Genomic DNA, 17,600 nt, shown 5'->3' with positions numbered 1-17,600 from the left:
AGTCCAATAAATAAATAAATAAATAAATAAACACCTTCTAGAACTGACACCAAAGAAAGATGTTCTACTCATTATGGGGTATGGAGTGCTAAAGTAGGGAGTCAAGAGATAAAAGGAACAACAGGGAAGTTTGGCTTTGGAGTTCAAAACAGAACAGGGCAAATGCTAATAGAGTTTTGTCAAGAGGACAAGCTGGTCATCACAAACACTCTTTTCCAACAACACAAGAGGCGACTCTACACATGGACATCACCAGATGGGCAGTACCGAAGTCAGATTGATTATAATCTCTGTAGCTAAAGATGGAGAAGCCCCATAAAGTCAGCAAAAACACGACCTGGAGCTGATTGTGGCTCTGATCATCAGCTTCTTATACCAAAACTCAAGGTTAAACTGAAGAAAGGAGGAAAAACCACTGGGCTAGTCAGGTATAATCTAAACCAAATCCCTTATGAATACACAGAGGAAGTGACGAACAGATTTAAGGAACTAGATTTGGTGGAAAGAGTGCCTGAAGAACTTTGGATAGAGGCTCATAACACTGTACAGGAGGCAGCAACAAAAACCATCCCAAAGAAAAGGAAATGCAAGAAAGCAAAGTGGTTGTCCAACGAGGCCTTACAAATAGCAGAGAAGAGAAGGGAAACAAAGTGCAAGGGAGATAGAGAAATATACAGAAAATTGAGTGCAGACTTCCAAAGAATAGCAAGGAGAGACAAGAGGGCCTTCTTAAATGAACAGTGCAAAGATGTAGAAGAAAATAATAGAAAGGGAAAAAGGGACATGGTGGCGCTGCGGGCTAAACTGCAGAAACCTGAGCTGCAGGGTCAGAAGACCAGCAGTCGTAAGATCAAATCCACACGATGGAGTGAGCTCCCGTCGCTTTGTCCCAGCTCCTCACCAACCTAGCAGTTCGAAAGCATGTAAATGCGAGTAGGTAAATAGTTACCATTTCGGTGGGAAGGTAAAAGGCGTTCCCTAGTCACGCTGGCCACGTGACAATGGAAACTGTCTTCGGACAAGTGCTGGCTCTACGGCTTGAAAAATGGGATGAGCACCACCCCCTAGAGTCGGACACGACTGGACTAAAAATGTCAAGGGGAACCTTTACCTTTAATAGAAAGGGTAAAACCAGAGATCTGTTCAAGAAAATTGGAGATATTAAAGGAACATTTTGTGCAAAGATGGAGATGATAAAGGACAAAAATGGGAGGGACCTTACAGAAGCAGAAGGCATCAAGAAGAGGTGGCAAGAATACACAGAGGAATTATACCAGAAAGATCTGGATGTCCCGGAAAACCCAGATAGTGTGGTTAGTGACCTTGAGCCAGACATCCTGGAGAGTGAAGTGGGCCTTAGAATGCATGGCTAACAACAAGGCCAGTGGAGGTGATGACATTCCAGTTGAACTATTTAAAATCTTCAAAGATGACGCTGTTAAGGTGCTACACTCAATATGCCAGCAAGTTTGGAAAACTCAGCAGTGGCCAGAGAATTGGAAAAGATAAGTCTACATCCCAATCCCAAAGAAGGGCAGTGCCAAAGAATGTTCCAACTACCGTACAATTGCAGGCGGACCTTTTCCATATAGTTTGCGATCTATCCGGAATTGGTCTGGGTGAAGGGCCTCCCACTAGCATCTCACCTGACCAATTTGCAGTGTTTTTTAAATCAAAAATGGAGACCATCCGCCGAGACCATCCTTTTTTTAAATATAATGGATCGAGCTGAGATGCCCAGCGCTCCGCCTTGCCCAATGATTCTCGATTGCTTTCAGCCTGTGACACCAAATTTGGTGGACAAGCACTTGATCGCTGTCAGGCCACCACTTCCTCTCTTGACCCTTGCCCGGCCTGGCTAATCAAAGCAGCCAGGGCTGTAACAACCGAATGGGCCACTGCAATAATTAATGGGTCTCTCCAGGTGGGCAAGGTCCCCCTTGCCCTCAAGGAGACACTCATTAGGCCCATTAGGAAGAAACCAAATTTGGTGGAGGACGACACTGGAAATTAGAGACCCGTCGCCAATGTGTCCTTCTTCAGCAAAGTGGTCGAGAGGGTGGTGGCAGACCAGCTTCAGGCACTTTTGGACAAAACCAATGCTCTGGACCCATTTCAGTCAGGCTTCAGGCTGTGCTATGGAACACAAATGGCACTGGTCGCACTGTTGGATGACCTGTTGAGAGAGGCTGATGGGGGCAATATGTCCTTGTTGGTCTTCCTTGACATATCAGCTGCCTTTGATACCATAGACCACAGTATCTTCTTGGGAAGGCTCTCTGAGTTGGGAATCGGTGGCCTGGTGCTTGCCTGGCTCTGATCCTTTTTGGATGACCGCCCCCAGAGAGTACAGCTTGGGGAGAATGTCTCGGCCCCGTGGAGCCTCAATTGTGGGGTTCTGCAGGGGTCGATCATCTCTCCAATGCTGTTTAATATCTGTATGAGGCCGTTGGGTGAGGTCATCAGGGGGTGTGGGGCATCGTGCCATCAGTACGCTGATGACACACAGCTCTACATCTCCTTTTCACCTACTTCAGTGGATGCCGTTCTGTCCCTTCAGCATTGCCTGGAGAATGTACTGCAATGGATGCAGCTAAATGGGTTGAGGCTGAACCCGGACAGGACGGAGGTCTTGAGGGTGGGTGGTCTCTCCATTAGCGATTTGGGTGACTCCCTTTCTTTTGGGGACACGATCCTTACCGCAGAGAGCAAGGTCTGCAGCTTGGGGATACATCTGTACCTGGCGCTTACCATGGAAACCCAGGTGGCGTCCGTGGTCCGTTCTGCCTACTTTCATCTATGGCGGATTGCCCAGCTGTGACCATATCTTGATGGGGGGGTCACTACTCTAGTCCATGTGCTTGTAGTCTCGAGATTAGACCATTGTAACACACTCTACGTGGGGCTGCCTTTGAGATTGTTGCGGAAACTTCAAATGGTGCAAAATGCGGCAGCCAGGCTTCTTAGTGGGGTGAGAAAATATCAGCATATCTCCCCCACTCTGGCTGCTTTGCACAGGTTGCCCATCCGTTTCTGCATTGATTTCAAAGTGCTAACAATTATGTACAAAGCCCTAAACGCTTTGGGACCTCGATATTTGGCAGATTGTTTTCTTCCACCTAGATCTACTCGAATCACCCGACATAGCCAGCAGGGACGGCTGATGGGCCTAATGCCGAGAGAGGTCTGGAAGGAAAAAACAAGAAACCAGGCCTTCTCGACAGTGGCCCCTCAGCTACGGAACACCCTTCCAACTGAAATTCGACTGGCACCCTTGCTGGTTGTTTTTAAAAGCCATTTAAATACTTGGCTCTTCAGGCAGGCCTTCCCTCCAGCCAATTAGCTGATCCCTATCTTTCTTGCTTGAGTTATGCCATCTTGGTAATAAGCTGCTTAGAAATAAGTGTTAAAACTGTGTTTTAGATTATTTTTATATTGTTCATATTGTTGTGCTTTATTCAAGCCATCCTGAGTAGACATTGTCTAGAGGGGCGGGGTAATAAGTGTAATAATAACTAAATAAAAATAAATATAAATTGCACTAATTTCACATGCTAGCAAGGTTATGCTCAAAATCCTACAAGGTAAGCTTCAGCAGTATGTGGACCGAGAACTCCCAGAAGTACAAGCTGGATTTCGAAGGAGCAGGGGAACTAGAGACCAAATTGCTAACATGCGCTGGATTGTGAAGAAAGCCAGAGACTTCCAGAGAAACATCTACTTCTGCTTCATTGACTACGCAACCCTGAGTGCTCACTGGAAGGACAGATCCTGAAGCTGAGGCTTCAATGCTTTGGCCATTTCATGAGAAAACTTCTTGGAAAAGACCCTGATGTTGGGAAAGAGTGAAGGCACAAGGATAAGGGAACATCAGAGGATAAGATGGTTGGACAGTATCACCAAAGTGACCAACATGAATTTGACCTAAGTCCAGGAGGCAGTGGAAGACAGGAGAGCCTGGCGTGCTCTGGTCCATGGGGTTACGAAGAGTCGGACACAAATTAACGACTAAACAACAACAAAAATATCTTTTCATGAAAACAATGAGTGCAAATTATAAGGAGAATATGCTTAGTACAGCACAGTAAATATGTAGTTATAAAAGAAGTACTATAGATTAGAATATATCTGTGAAGATTCTCAGTCATCAAGGTGAAGTTATCTGGAAGTTGAGTCATGGCAAGTGGACTTCTTATTGGTTTGAAAAAATCGCTACTCATCCAAGACTGAAGAAGCTACTTGGATAGTTCAGCCTAATAAGAAAGAAGTCTAATTCCCATCATTCAACTTCCAGATACTGTGGATTAGGTTTGTCAAACCTAGTGTCTTGTACATAATTTGGGTTACATCCCCCATCAATTTTAGTCAAACCACCTTGTGGTGGATTATGGGAATTGTAGTCCAAAGCATACACTAATTTGAATTTACCCTTTGGAGAAAAAAGAATTGATAAAAAGTTTTGTTTAAAAGCAGGTCTGCCTAAGTTGTTATATTTTCATACCTTAGAGCAATATCTATAAATGGTTTCAAGATCATCGTAAGAAAATGAGTTAGCACATGTGAGATCAGAGGGAGGGAAGCAGAGGTTAGAATAACATGTCATTGTTTGGAAACAGAGAGCCAGGATTTCACAGAAAATTTCCATGGTGTTTGTAATTTGCATAGAGCTTGGCCTTTATTAATGTTGATCAACACAGACTTCACAACCAGTTAGGGTCAAACTGTGCATTATATTAACTATGTAGCATGCAGCACCATTTGCAGTTTCGTTTTACTGTGAAAAGCATTGAGCAGAGGAGAGCCAGTTGGGGACTGGAATAAGCTGGAATAAGCAATTTTTTTCATCCTTGCCTCCCCAACCATGATCCCTCTCCTCAAAACCAAAGCTGTCACGCCCCAGCAGCAGGCAAGAGTAAGAGATGCCCATCCCCACCAGACCCTGGGAAAGAAAAGATAAAACCTACCTTCCATAGTTTTGTGGTTCAAATCCATATGGGGAGCCTTGTGTATAAGTGAATAAAATATAAAACGGGGGAAAACACCACATGCGATGTATTTTATGTAACATTTTCCCTGATCCATTGTCAAATTGATCCTCTGTCCTTTGCAAAAGATGTGTGTGAAGAGAGCAGCCTTCTTTCTTATTAAGGTGCTGTTGTCCTCATAGTCTTTTGTTTTCTAACTATTGTCTTAGACTTCTAAGAAAGGTCGGATCTTTGTAAGGTAGATGGTGGGAATCCTGTGGGGGGTTGAGTTCCTTCCCTGATGGGTGTATACCGCCTGTTTGTTTCACATATCTCACAATAGCTTAACAGCATATAACTTTAATATGTGTGTGTTACTCAAGAAGAAATATTTTGAAGCCAGTTTTTACAGTCCTATACCTTACACACACCTATTCCAATATAAGTAGCACCACGAAGGCAACTTTGCATCATCTGGTGGCTGGCAAGTTCTGCTCGAAACAGAATCGTATTCTTCACACATTGCTCCTTGTTGCATATAAATTGTGTATAGCAGATTGTTGCAGGAAACTCTTTGGTCTCTGCCTTTTGGTTTCATATTAGAGGGTCAGAAAGAAATATACAAAGCCAACAGCTTCTAATTCTGTAAATTCCTAGGGAGAAAACATTCCTTGAGGGCAACAAAAATAATAACAATTCAAGACTGAGGCAGCGACTCCCCTCCATTAATTGAGGAACTAATTATTATTGTACTTCTTCAGTTTCCACAGTCAAACCCACAGCCTACAGGACAACATTTATTGCTTTGCTTAACTCCTCCGTTGGACTGTGGACCCCTGAGTCATTTTTCAAAGAAAATACTATATTTTGCCACTTCTCCATTAGCATAAGGTCTAGTGATGCTGCTGTTCCATATAGTGACAATTGGCTATTAACAAATTTCCACGGAGGCATATATTCAATATTTAAAAACTGTCACCAACTCAGGAGTGCTACATTAGCATTTGTCAGCTCAGATCTAGCTCTCTTTGCGAGCAGGAGTTAAGCAAGGAACAAAGAAAGACCCAATCATGCTTTGTTGGTCTCTCCCCTGGTTAACAAAAAAGAGTGTAAGGCATCAAAGGAAGCACAATGTAAGTGCAATGCATAAAAACTAATTTAGGTTAATACATTTAGAAAGATGTTTAGAAAACATTCAGTCCCCGAATAGCATTTGCTATACTTACCGAATTGGAGTAATTAGCTGCCAGAGTAACAGTTCCTGCCCTGTCTTTCTTTCTCTTTCTCTCTGCCTGCTTCTCACCATTTTTGTTATAACTTTCCACAACTGGAAAGCATTAGGTACCCCTCCCCTCCACACAAATTGCCCACCCTTTTGTGGGAGGCGAATGTTTGATGGGTCATGCTGGCTTTCTAAAGCTTTCCAGGCTCCCCCTGAGCTGTTTTTGTGTGAGTGTATGTGTCAGTGTCTGTGCTCTGTAAATCTCAAACATGTGACAGAACAGACTACAGGGGATTTAATTTAAAAAAAAAAGACTTTTAAAACCCAAGCATCTTTTTTTCCCCATAAAAGCCATCAAATGACAACCCAGACTTTGCACTTTTTAAAACACCCTGCTTGCTATCAAAATAGTTTGCAAGTAATTTTTTTTTGAGAGAGAGATGAGGTATCGGCTGAATGAAGCCAGCTGGTAGTAAATGTAATCTACAGAAAAGGTCTGTTGGAAATGATGTTACAAGCCCATTAATATCTGGACTTGAGCCCTTCCTGACTCGGGTTTCCTTGTCCGTATTCTTGTGGATTTCTGAAGTGTTTTTCTTCTGTACTCAAACTGTTTACTGATGGAGTAGAGTGACTTTCTAAAGGGGGTGGAATCCTCGCAAACATACCCATGATACTCCTTGAAGAAAGGAGCAGGGGAAAAAACACAATATCTTCAGTTAATACTCGATTAGGAAGACCAGCCAAATAAAGGTATCGCCTAAATGTAGACTTTGTGTGGTTGGTCCCCCACTCCACAGGGCTGTTTTACAGAACCTTTAGAAACTCCAATGAGTATGAAATGTGGTGGCAGACCTGATAGCTCTCTGAGTTGGATCACCTGGTCAGAAGTTTGATTCCCAGTTTGACTCCTGGAAGGAGTGACTCCTGGAAGGAGAGCCAGCTTGAATGGCCTCAGGGGACTAGTAAACTACTTCTGAGTATTTTATACTCCCCGCCCAAACCTCAGAAGGGGTGGGGGGTGGCATCACAATAATTAACAGGGAGTCCATACTAGCCAGTGAGGCTGCCTTGCTTTCAAGCCCAGGCCTAGAGTGTTTGTACATGATGGTGCGGCATAGGAATAGATTCAGGATAGTACTGGTGTACCATTCTCCCTGCAACTCAGTGCTCTCCCACCCAGGCTATTGGTAGCCAGGGACTTCAACATCCAAGCTGAATTTGAATTGTCTGGTCCTTGAGTTCATGGATGCCAAGACAGTCATGGACCTATCCGAACATGGCAGCTGTCCCACACATTCAGCTGGCCACATTCTGGATCTTATGTTCTCGACTGCACAGTAGGTGGACAGATCACTTCCTACTGGGATTTGAAAGGTCTACAGTGACTTACCTCTGTGGGGAGAATGGACCGGTGAAATTGGTCTGCTCTCGCAGGCTTCTTGACCCAGAATGGTTTCAGGAGGCTCTGGGAGAGCTTCTGGCTGACCTGGTAGACAACCCTGTCAAAGCCCAGGTTGACTGATGGTAACCGGAGATGACCCAGGCAGCTGACAAAATCGCTCCCCAACCCCCTCTCTGTTCCAGCACTCCCTCTGCCCCTTGGTATATCAAGGGGCTGCGAGCTATGAAGTTATCAAAGAGATGGCTAAAGGGCAGGTAGAGAAGAGATCAATTGTTTCAAAACAAATGTACAGTTAAGATCATGGCCAATAAATATGCCGACACTCTAAAAAGGGCAAGAAACGCTTTTAACATCTGGGGGATTGGTGAGGCACTGAACCGACAAGCAGAATTATTCCTGGTGGTCTCTAACCTGACCAGTTCTGGCTATCCAGGGCCTTGTCCTGAGTTTACTAGTGGTCGGTTCACAGCCTTTTTTAAAGTGAAAACCGAGGCCATTTGTGCCAACCTCAACTCCACTGGCAGTTTAGCTGATCCGAAGGTGACCATTGCTGCTCCATCTCTCTCTGTCCATTTGGTTCAGTTTGACCCTGAAACAATGTAGGAAGTCTACAGGGAGCTAGCTAGCTGCAGGCCCGCCACTTCCTAACACAAACCTTGCCAGCATGGCTGATTAGAGCCACGAAGGGGGCTATGATCTATTGGATTTTGTTAATTCATCTAAAAGAAACTGTTGTCCGACCCATCATCGAACACCCCTAGTTAGGGGTTTGTTTTCAAAAACTCCTTAGTCACATCCACACTTCACAGCTTTAACCCCATGTGTGAGGCAGCTCTAACCATAATCTAGAGATATGACACATTGTTTCAGTTGTCACTTTCATATTTACTGGAGCTCTTGTTCTATATGATTGGGTGACCAAAATGTGCCCTGGCATCTCATCAATTAGCCACTATTAGCTGCAACAAGGTACCCAAAGATTACATAACATCACTATGACTCTGGACTGTGGTTTTGTAATATTTTTAGTATAAGGTAGTATTTTTCCGTAAATTCTAAAACACCTCAAGGGTTTCAGTACTACAATTACTGTATCTTAGGAAATGTTACTACAAAGCTCTTTCCCTGAAGTTTATTCAGAACAGTAATAAACCTATCAACTATTTCACACAATATTTCTCTTTCCATGCACAGAAAACATAATTACCATCTTGTGGGCATCTCCAGATGCCAAAGTAAATTAGAAATGTAAGTGGCTTCTTGTGGACAAGACAGCATAATGGTGCATGTAGTCTCCAGCCATTGGTTTTGCAAGTGAGAGGGGATAAACTAATTCCTGATCTACCATCTGTAGTTCTGTTTATTGCTTATGTCTGAGTTGGCAGGAGCAGACATTTGATTTGTGTCTCCCCCAAAAGCCAGAGGAATAACCTATTATTTGTTCAACTTTCCAGAAGCAAATCAGATCAGAATTCAGGGTCCTGCCAGGGTGTTGATATTTCAAAGGCGAATCAGATCACAGTGCTGGATCCTGTTAGGTTCAGACATCAGAAGAAAGAATACACAGACAAAAGGCGCATGATTTGCTTAACTGCTTCTGCTTGTAGGAGGAAAAAGAGTCCAGTGTGGATCAACATACTGCCTCATTCCTGACAAGCCAGAATTGTACATAATTCTGGCTTGTCATTTCATGTCAATGAATAGTACATTTATTCCAGCACATCTTCCTGAACCAGATTAGAATCATATGAGATTAGCATAGGGATTACTCCCATTTGAATCAGTGGAATGTATGGAAGGCTTGATGTATTGAATCCCCATTAATTCAACAGGCTTTCTCAAGTGTAATTTACTGTGCAGAGCAGCATTTTGGCCTATCTGTTAGTATGACAATATGTATCCAGTAATTATATCTCAGTAGCATTCTTACCTGTTCAGTAAGACAGAGTAATTAAACGTACACTTCAGTGTAGGCTTCATTCATTTGACTCTTATGCACAGAAGCTGACACCTGTCCAGAGTTCCATTTTTCTGTCCCAACTCCAGCAATGCAGTTTACATTTAAAAAAAAAAAAAAAAGCACCTGCACAAACAAGCTGATTTCTGTAATGAGTCTGTAATTACTGTACCTCTTTCTAGAGTGGAAACTGATTAAAATCACAATTCAAATTTTAAAAGATTAGATTTTTTTGACAAAAAATTGAATTTTTTTAATTGAAATCATGATTTAAATTGTGATTTGTTTTAACAAAAATGATTTTTTTATCCACCCTGCCTCTTTCTTGTCTCTCCTAGCTGCTTTGATGCTGCTGCACTCATCTCTCTCTGGTCTCTCTTTCCACAGTGTAGCAAAACATGTGGTGAAGGCTCCAGATACCGCAGAGTAATCTGCGTGGATCAAAATATGCAAGAAGCTGACTCTCTGCACTGCGATCCAAGCAAGAGACCTCCTGATGTTGAGCCCTGCAACTTGCCACCATGCGAATACATTTGGATTACAGGGGATTGGTCAGAGGTATGCATGTTAAGCCTGGCAGATATTTTAAAAAGGCAATTTTTATATATTTCTATGCTATTCTCAAAAATATCCACTCAGAGTGACAAGAATAAGATACCCCAATTAGGCAGCTGCTTCATAGTCACAGATTGGCCGTGTCAAAAGAATGGATTTAGGGAAGAGAAAGGACGGCTTTGGGTGAAAATAGAGAAAGAAGTAGATAAAAAGATCTGGCAAAGCAGACGCCTACTTAATGCGTGATAGGAAAGGAAAATGGTGGATCCGCATCTGTTCACTGAAAACAGTCTTAGGCTTTTTGAAATGGGGACTCGTCATCTTCTGTCTATTCCAGCAGTCATTGTAGGCATCCTTCAGTCTCGAAAGACTATGGTAGCGTGCTCTGTATGGAGGACTTGGAACAGCGTCTAGTGTGGCTGAGGAGGCCAATTCGAGAGTGACAATCCCTTCCACACTGGAGACAAATCCAATCTGTCCCCTGTCCAGCAGTCATTACTGGTGTATTTAACCTAATACCTGCACACACAACTCTGCACACACCATTTGTGGCTTCTGCTTAATTGTGAATCGTATGGCTAAAACATCTTAGCCAAACCTTTGGCCTTCTGTCCTTCTCCAACCCCAGAGTAGGTTTTTCATTACCTAGCCTGATGAAGAGTTCTGAAGAACTGAGAGGCTTGCATGCCCCATCCACTCCTGGTTTTCTCTGCTCTTCCGCAGGAGCTTGGCACAATTCAAATACTGCACTTCCTGTCTGCTCTGTGATTCCCAGGCCTTACAAATGGTTGCCACCACAGATTCCAGAGTAAGCGCTTTGTTGTGGCACAAAGCTTCATGCAGTCACCTTCATTTTCCAGAGTGGCTACCCAGAAGCCCCCGGGAAGGGAAGATTTGGGGTTGGGGCACAACTATCTAGAACTTCACTCTTAGGGCAGCCAGCTTGCCCCATACAACATTTTTTTAAAAAACAAAGAGCTGTGACACTTTCTGCTCCTGCTCTGCAACCTGGTAACGGAGATTCAGCCAGAGAGTATCACAAGTAAAGAATGAGAAGGTCCCTTTCTTCTTTCGTCAGAAATTTTAGAGAGTTTTTAAAGAGTGCATTCTCGAAGGCTTTCACACCCAGGATCCGATGGTTGTTGTAGGTTTTTCGGGCTGTTTGGCCGTGTTCTTGAAGTTTTTCTTCCTAACTTTTCGCCAGTCTCTGTGTCCAGCTTCCACAGAGGACAGGAGTCAGAACTCTGTCTGTGCTCTGGTGCAGTTTGTGGGGTAGTTGAGCATTTATAGCTGTGGGATCAGCTTTTTGTCCTGGGTGATTATGGTGATCAGCATGTATTTTGTTGTGGGTGTATTGTTATGATAAGGGGGAGAGATGATCTGTCACTGTGATTGATGGGTGTTGTTGGCTGGTCTTTTGTGTGCAGTGACCTGTGGGAGAAATTGCTGCAAGCTGCTCACTGCCATCTGCTAGACCCGGAACTGGCAGCAGATCTGAATGGAGGCAATTCAGCCCAAAGTTCATTAAGATCTCAGAATATTTCAACATCTCAAGCTATACAGAAGGAACAAACAAAGAAAACCCCAATTCCCCTCAAGGTTGAGACCAGGTCTTTGACCTTAAGATCTATATCAGTGTCAAAGTAGATGTCTTTCTCTACAGCAGAGAGAGAGAGAGAGAGAGAGAGCTATCAATCCCAAGGCCAGCAAAGCCAAAAAGACCAAACTGTTGGTCTTTGAGGGAGGACCTCTCCATCTCGGAAGCACCAGCAAAAGTCTAATTTCTCCCACTCCGCAGCAGAACCAATGTACCCTCCATACAAAAAGCATAGTGTGTGCTGCTTATATATTTCTCCATAGCACTTAAAGCACTCTCTGTGTGGTTTTGAATTTAATTATGCAGGTTACATATTGCCCCCCCACAGCGAGTTGGATACTCAGTTTACCAACCTGAGAAGGATGTAAGGCTGAGTCAACCTTGAGCCACCTACCTGAACCCAGGACTGAACTCGGGTCATAAGCAGAGTCTTCACTGCAGTACTGCAGTTTAACCACTGTGCCACACAGCTCTACTACCACCTTGGCACCATGCCACATTACTTTCACAGGCCATTTTCCACCACTGCTATTGTTTTGGAGCTACCAGAGAAAGATACATGGCATGCCCATGTATTATTTAATACCGGCACTTCAATCCTATAAGTATGGGGCATGGAGGGGACTGCCGTTGAGATCTCTGGAATTGAGGCATAGACATTCTGCTTGTAGATCAACAATGGTCACTCTCCCTAGTCTTCAACCAACTCGTGAAGTCACCCTTTGAACCACTGATGATGTCAGCTCTCAATCTAACTTTCTCATTTCTATAACCTCAACTCGAGGAGTTTGCCAGCAGTTTGAAAAACAAAAACAATAGGCCAAAACTGGTATATGACTTCTTCTGGCTGAATTAAATTCATGGTCATCATGGTGACTGAAGCAAACTTACTTGTCAACTGCTGCACAAAATCATGTATTCAAAACAGACAAGAACTCAGGAAGCACCAAACATCAGCAGGAATTTGAGGACGCTTTAGAAAATCAACATGATGATATGATTGCTCATTTACCATCCATCCTTACCACCTTTTCTCTTTGTTCCATTCCCTTTTTTAATATTTTAATTTTCTCTTGATGGATCTTCTCTGTACTCAGATGAGTCATCCTCAAGTTTAGGCACATGCGCATGTGGGCCAGGGCTAATTGTAGGAAGGATTACAGTTCATACCATACACTCTGTATTCAGTAGATGTGCCCATAATTGGTCCAGTTGTTGTTAGAAAAGAAAAATCAATAAGAACCTGATTGTGGGGAAAGGGAAGGAGATTAAGAAAGTAGCTGATGACTAAAAATAACCCTTTGTTCTCATAAATATGAGGTTCGATTCATACTTTTGAACAAATTTAAGCTGGCAGTTCTGTCCCACAACACTGAGTATACCTGTCAAGACAAATCAACTGCTTTCCATTGTCACCTGAATTAAGCAATGAAGAAAACAGACTCATCCCTGTTCCTTCTGCATCATATGAAGGACCATTTCACACCTGGAGGAGTTAGAAAGAGAAAGGACAGAGCTGTTGCTGACCAAGCAGAAAAAAGAAAATTGGAGAACAGAGTGGAGCTGAATCAGAAAAAGAAAAGAAAAGAAAAGAAAATGCATGCAGGTGTCAAGTGTGAGGAAAAGTGCTTTAAAAAAACAACAGCTAGCCATTACAAATTCAGTTTGACTCACTGGTTTCCCCTGTGTCCCATATCTGGATGATTGGATAGAATGTTGATTACTGGTATAGATTTTAATCGGAGTAAAAAGGGCCCATTGGCCAAATTTCCATATCACGCAGATAAAAGAAATTCCAAAATTCCCAGAAAAAATGTTTTGAAAAATTATAGAGTGCAAGATATATTGTATAAAATACTGTATTGTCTAATTTTCCTAAATTACCCTTAGCTACGTACAAATTCTGGGGAGAAGAACAGAAAGGAGTAGGTGGAGAAACGGAAAAGAGAACAGCATAAATGAAAAGCTGGTAAAGAGTACAGAAGAGCATGGGGTAGCAAGCAGATACCTTATCCCTTAGCCCTTGTTACACTTCTTTTTTGGCCCTATACCAGCAGTGGCCTCCTTTCCCTGCCTCAAAGGAAACATTATAATCCATAGCATGTTCTGTTTCTTTCTTGAGTTAAACCCGTGGAAAATAGGCATGCTTTAGTTTATTTCCCTGAGAGCTTGCCATCCTTATGAATCTGGTTGTTTTCAAAGATATGACTCAAGCTATTTCATGAAAATGGCGCTAAAAGAGGGGACCGTGTGTGTTTTTGTGTTCTGTAGGCAAATCATTGGTTGTACTTTTCTGCCAGTACTTCGTTTTATTTGGTTTTGCTATCTCTTGGAAACATTTCCTGTGAAGGCTGTTTAGATCATGGTCTGTGTTTCATATACTGTATTCCATTTACATGAAACAGCTTTATGCTGTTTGGATAAGAGCAGGAAAGGAATTAACGGGAAGCAAAAGGACTAGATCCTTTTTGCATCCAGTACACCTGTCTTCCTTGATGTAGGTTCCTCTGACTATTTTAGTCCACAACTTCCATCAACTCCTGCCAGTGAGTCTGTCATAAAGGAAGATGGAGCTCCAAAAACATCTATGACACCCAGAGATGGGAGAGGTTGTTTTTGAGGAATCTGAGAATCATAGTCTCAAAAAAAGTTATTTTTACATGCCCTTGTTATTGAGTCATATAAGATCTGTCATAATTAAGAAACTGCTATAGTTGTGGGTAGAGATTGAGTGCATACTTGCACACCTGGCAGTTAAGGCGTTATACAGAAGCTCCCCTTAACACGTCCATCTTATTACTTCTTTTGGGTTATTATTTCTGTGAAGGAACAGAGATACAGTATGTAGGAAGCTGATTGTGCTCGTGGCAAGAGCTGGAAAGACGAAAAAATTCAGTATGGTTCTAGTTGGAGAAAACCGGTGCTAGAAAAGTCAGGGGAGGCTGCATGACTCTTATCCTGCTCATGATGTTTCACAGCTGGTAAATAAGAAGAAAATGGGGGGGGGGGGAAGAGAAATGTTCTCCTTTGTCAAAAGCTTACTTTAAGTGTCCGTTACATTACTGAATTTTTTTTCCCCACAGTGTTCTGTGACATGTGGCAAAGGCTACAAGCAAAGACTGGTCTCCTGTAGTGAAATTTACACAGGAAAAGATCATTACGAGTATGGCTATCAGAACACACTCAACTGTCCAGGCACACAACCACCAAATGTGCAGCCATGCTATCTAGATGAATGTCCAGTTTTGGCATCGTGGAGAGTTGGAAATTGGGGAAGTGTATGTTTCTTTATTATTATTATTATTATTATTATTATTATTATTATTATTATTATTAGTAGTAGTAGTAGTAGTAGTAGTAGTAGTAGTAGTAGTAGTAGTAGTAGTAGTAGTAGTAGTAGTAGTAGTAGTAGTAGTAGTAGTAGTGGTGGTGGTGGTGGTGGTGGTGGTGGTGGTGGTGGTGGTGGTGTTATTAGTGTTGTTGTTGTTGTTGTTGTTGTTGTTTTAGCCAGTTCTGTCCTAAGGATCAGAATAAGAAAATATAGAAAAGGAGTATAAAAAAGGAATACTGCAGACTGGGGAGAATCACAGTAATTTATATTGCATGGAAATAATAACAGGTTGATTGTTTAAAGAAATAAAACTTGTTCAGTCTTCAAAAAATACATAGGGCGAAACAGCAGCCACTGCCATTTTACACAGTCTGTGTTAAAGGGTGTGACCAGACAGGCATTTTGGTCCATCGCAGGAATGGGTTGGTCCACTGCTTTTTCAGCTGTCACACCTGGAGCAAACCAAATCCTCCCTAGAGTGTTGTTACACACACCTTTCTGAGCCCCTGTCAGGGCTTTCTACGTTTTTGGTGTGGGTGGGATGTTTTATTTTTATTTATTTATTTATTCGATTTATATCCCGCCCATCTGGTATATTGTACCACTCTGGGCGGCTTACATTCTGGTTTGATCCATTTCCAATGATCATTGGGACACACTGAAAGCAAGCCTCACTTTATTCATTAAGTTGAAGCATGGGGGCATTTAAACTGGTTTCTTTTGCATATAATTTCCCCAAACATACCTGAGGAAGCTGTTGCAATCTGCCTCATATCCTGCTTCATGTCAAATAGCCAGTCCTTTATAAGCAGTTTTCTTCTGGGTTTCTTTGCAGGAAGATCAGAAATATTTTGAGGAATTAGCTTTCTTCTACATTCCCTTCCTTTCAAATGACCTGAGCCAGCAAGTACCATATTTTTCCATGTATAGGACACTTTTCCCTAAAATCTTTCAAAATTGAGGGTTGTCATATACACCAGGGGTCCCCAACCTTTTTAACCCCATGGACTGACTGGGGAAGGCGGGGCACCCCTTGCGCTCGTGCACATGTGCAAGGGAATGTTCTCTCTTGCACAGGCGTGTGCACTCTCATGTACATGTGCAAATGGTGGCACGGCACTCAGGTGGGCGCACGGGCACTTGTGTGCATGCGCAAAGGGGCTGTGCAGGGGGGGCCCTTCTCCACAGCCTGGTCTGTCTCAAGGACTGGCACCAACGACTGGCCACAGACCGGGGGTTGGGGGCCTCTGTTATACACGGAAGTAAAGGGGGGATCAAAGCCCTTGTATCCCTGCTTTCCCCTCCACTTTCTTGCGAAGAAAGAAATTCTGGGTTAGAAAAGTGGGGGAGTCTTATATATGGAAAATACAGTAAATATATTTGCCAACAAGAGAGAGAGAGGTGGAAAGTTAAAGTTACGATTTGAGTTATGATATGATTTATTATATTATATCTGGCTGGATAGAGCTCAGTGAGTTAGGCATCTAACTGGGAACCAAAGACCTGGAGTTCAGTTCCCCACTGTGCATCCTAGAAGACCCAGCCTATGTAGCCTTGGGCAAGCTGCACACTCCCAGGGTGCCCCAAGAAGAAGGGAATGGTAAACCACTTCTGAGTAATCTCTACCTAGAAAACCCTGAAAAGAGTCGCAATAAGCCAGAATGGACTTGACAGGAGATTTTTATTATTATTATATATTATTATATTATATGATTATAGGAGCATCAAAGTACGGCTTGGAAAACACTCTTCCTCCACCTTTCATGTAATCGGTTTACTATTTCAGGCCTTGACGGGCACACAGCTGTCTGCATACATAGTTGTCCCTAGTAAAGAATAGAATAGTATCCTCCTTTTCTCATCCTTGAGGGGACATGCACAAAAACCAAGAAAAACAAACAAAATGCAAATAATGAATACTGGTTATCACCATTTATTTTTTGTTAAGCCTTATGTCTACTAGGGTGACCACACTCCTGGTGAGAGCTGAAAGTGAATGTTGTTTCCTTCATTTTTCAGTGTTCAGTGAGTTGTGGAATCGGGATAATGCACCGGTCAGTTCAGTGCCTTACAAACAATGACCAAGCAAGTAATTTGTGCCCTGAGGATTTGAAACCTGAAGAAAGGAGGGCATGTCACAATATTCATGATTGTAAGTCCCTTTGATAGTCTGAATGTTCCTTGTTAATACTATATCATCATCAGGACCAGTCTGCCCCATTGTTCTGTATCCTGATCCCCATTGCATGGATGCCAGGAAGCCTGGTATGGGCAGATACCGTAGGCATACGTTCTTATTCAGCGCTGCTGTCATTTGTGGGCTTTCAACTAGAAGCATCAATCCAAATTTAGGTGATTCAGTGGATCTATGCTAGTTGCATTTAGCCATCCACTGCCAAAATTCCAGGTTTTCCCAAAGACAAAGGAGAGTCTTCATCATTCTCTCCCATCTCTTCCAAGCCTCATTCATGTTTGTCTGCTTGAGTGGCTTAATCAGGAAGCTATTCAATACCTTTTAAAAAGTTAGAATGAAAGAGGTTTTAAAAAAACAAAACAAAGATTAAAGTCA

The 17,600-nt window shown here is 42.7% G+C and overlaps 1 protein-coding gene across 5 annotated transcripts in view; it reads left to right on the top strand.

The window, feature by feature from the left end:
- ADAMTS9 (ADAM metallopeptidase with thrombospondin type 1 motif 9) overlaps positions 1 to 17,600 on the top strand; it is a 151,537-nt gene that overhangs the window by 123,494 nt on the left and 10,443 nt on the right. For all 5 annotated transcript variants that reach the window (XM_072989362.2, XM_078388842.1, XM_072989363.2 and 2 more), the window contains 3 exons: positions 9,936 to 10,106; positions 14,784 to 14,978; positions 17,051 to 17,183. In XM_072989362.2, the coding sequence (XP_072845463.2) occupies positions 9,936 to 10,106; positions 14,784 to 14,978; positions 17,051 to 17,183 (499 nt within the window). The remainder of the gene's footprint in view (positions 1 to 9,935; positions 10,107 to 14,783; positions 14,979 to 17,050; positions 17,184 to 17,600) is intronic.

This window comes from Pogona vitticeps, chromosome 2 (assembly GCF_051106095.1).
Source record: "Pogona vitticeps strain Pit_001003342236 chromosome 2, PviZW2.1, whole genome shotgun sequence".
NCBI lineage: Eukaryota > Metazoa > Chordata > Lepidosauria > Squamata > Agamidae > Pogona > Pogona vitticeps.
This window is presented reverse-complemented; position numbering and strand designations above follow the sequence as displayed.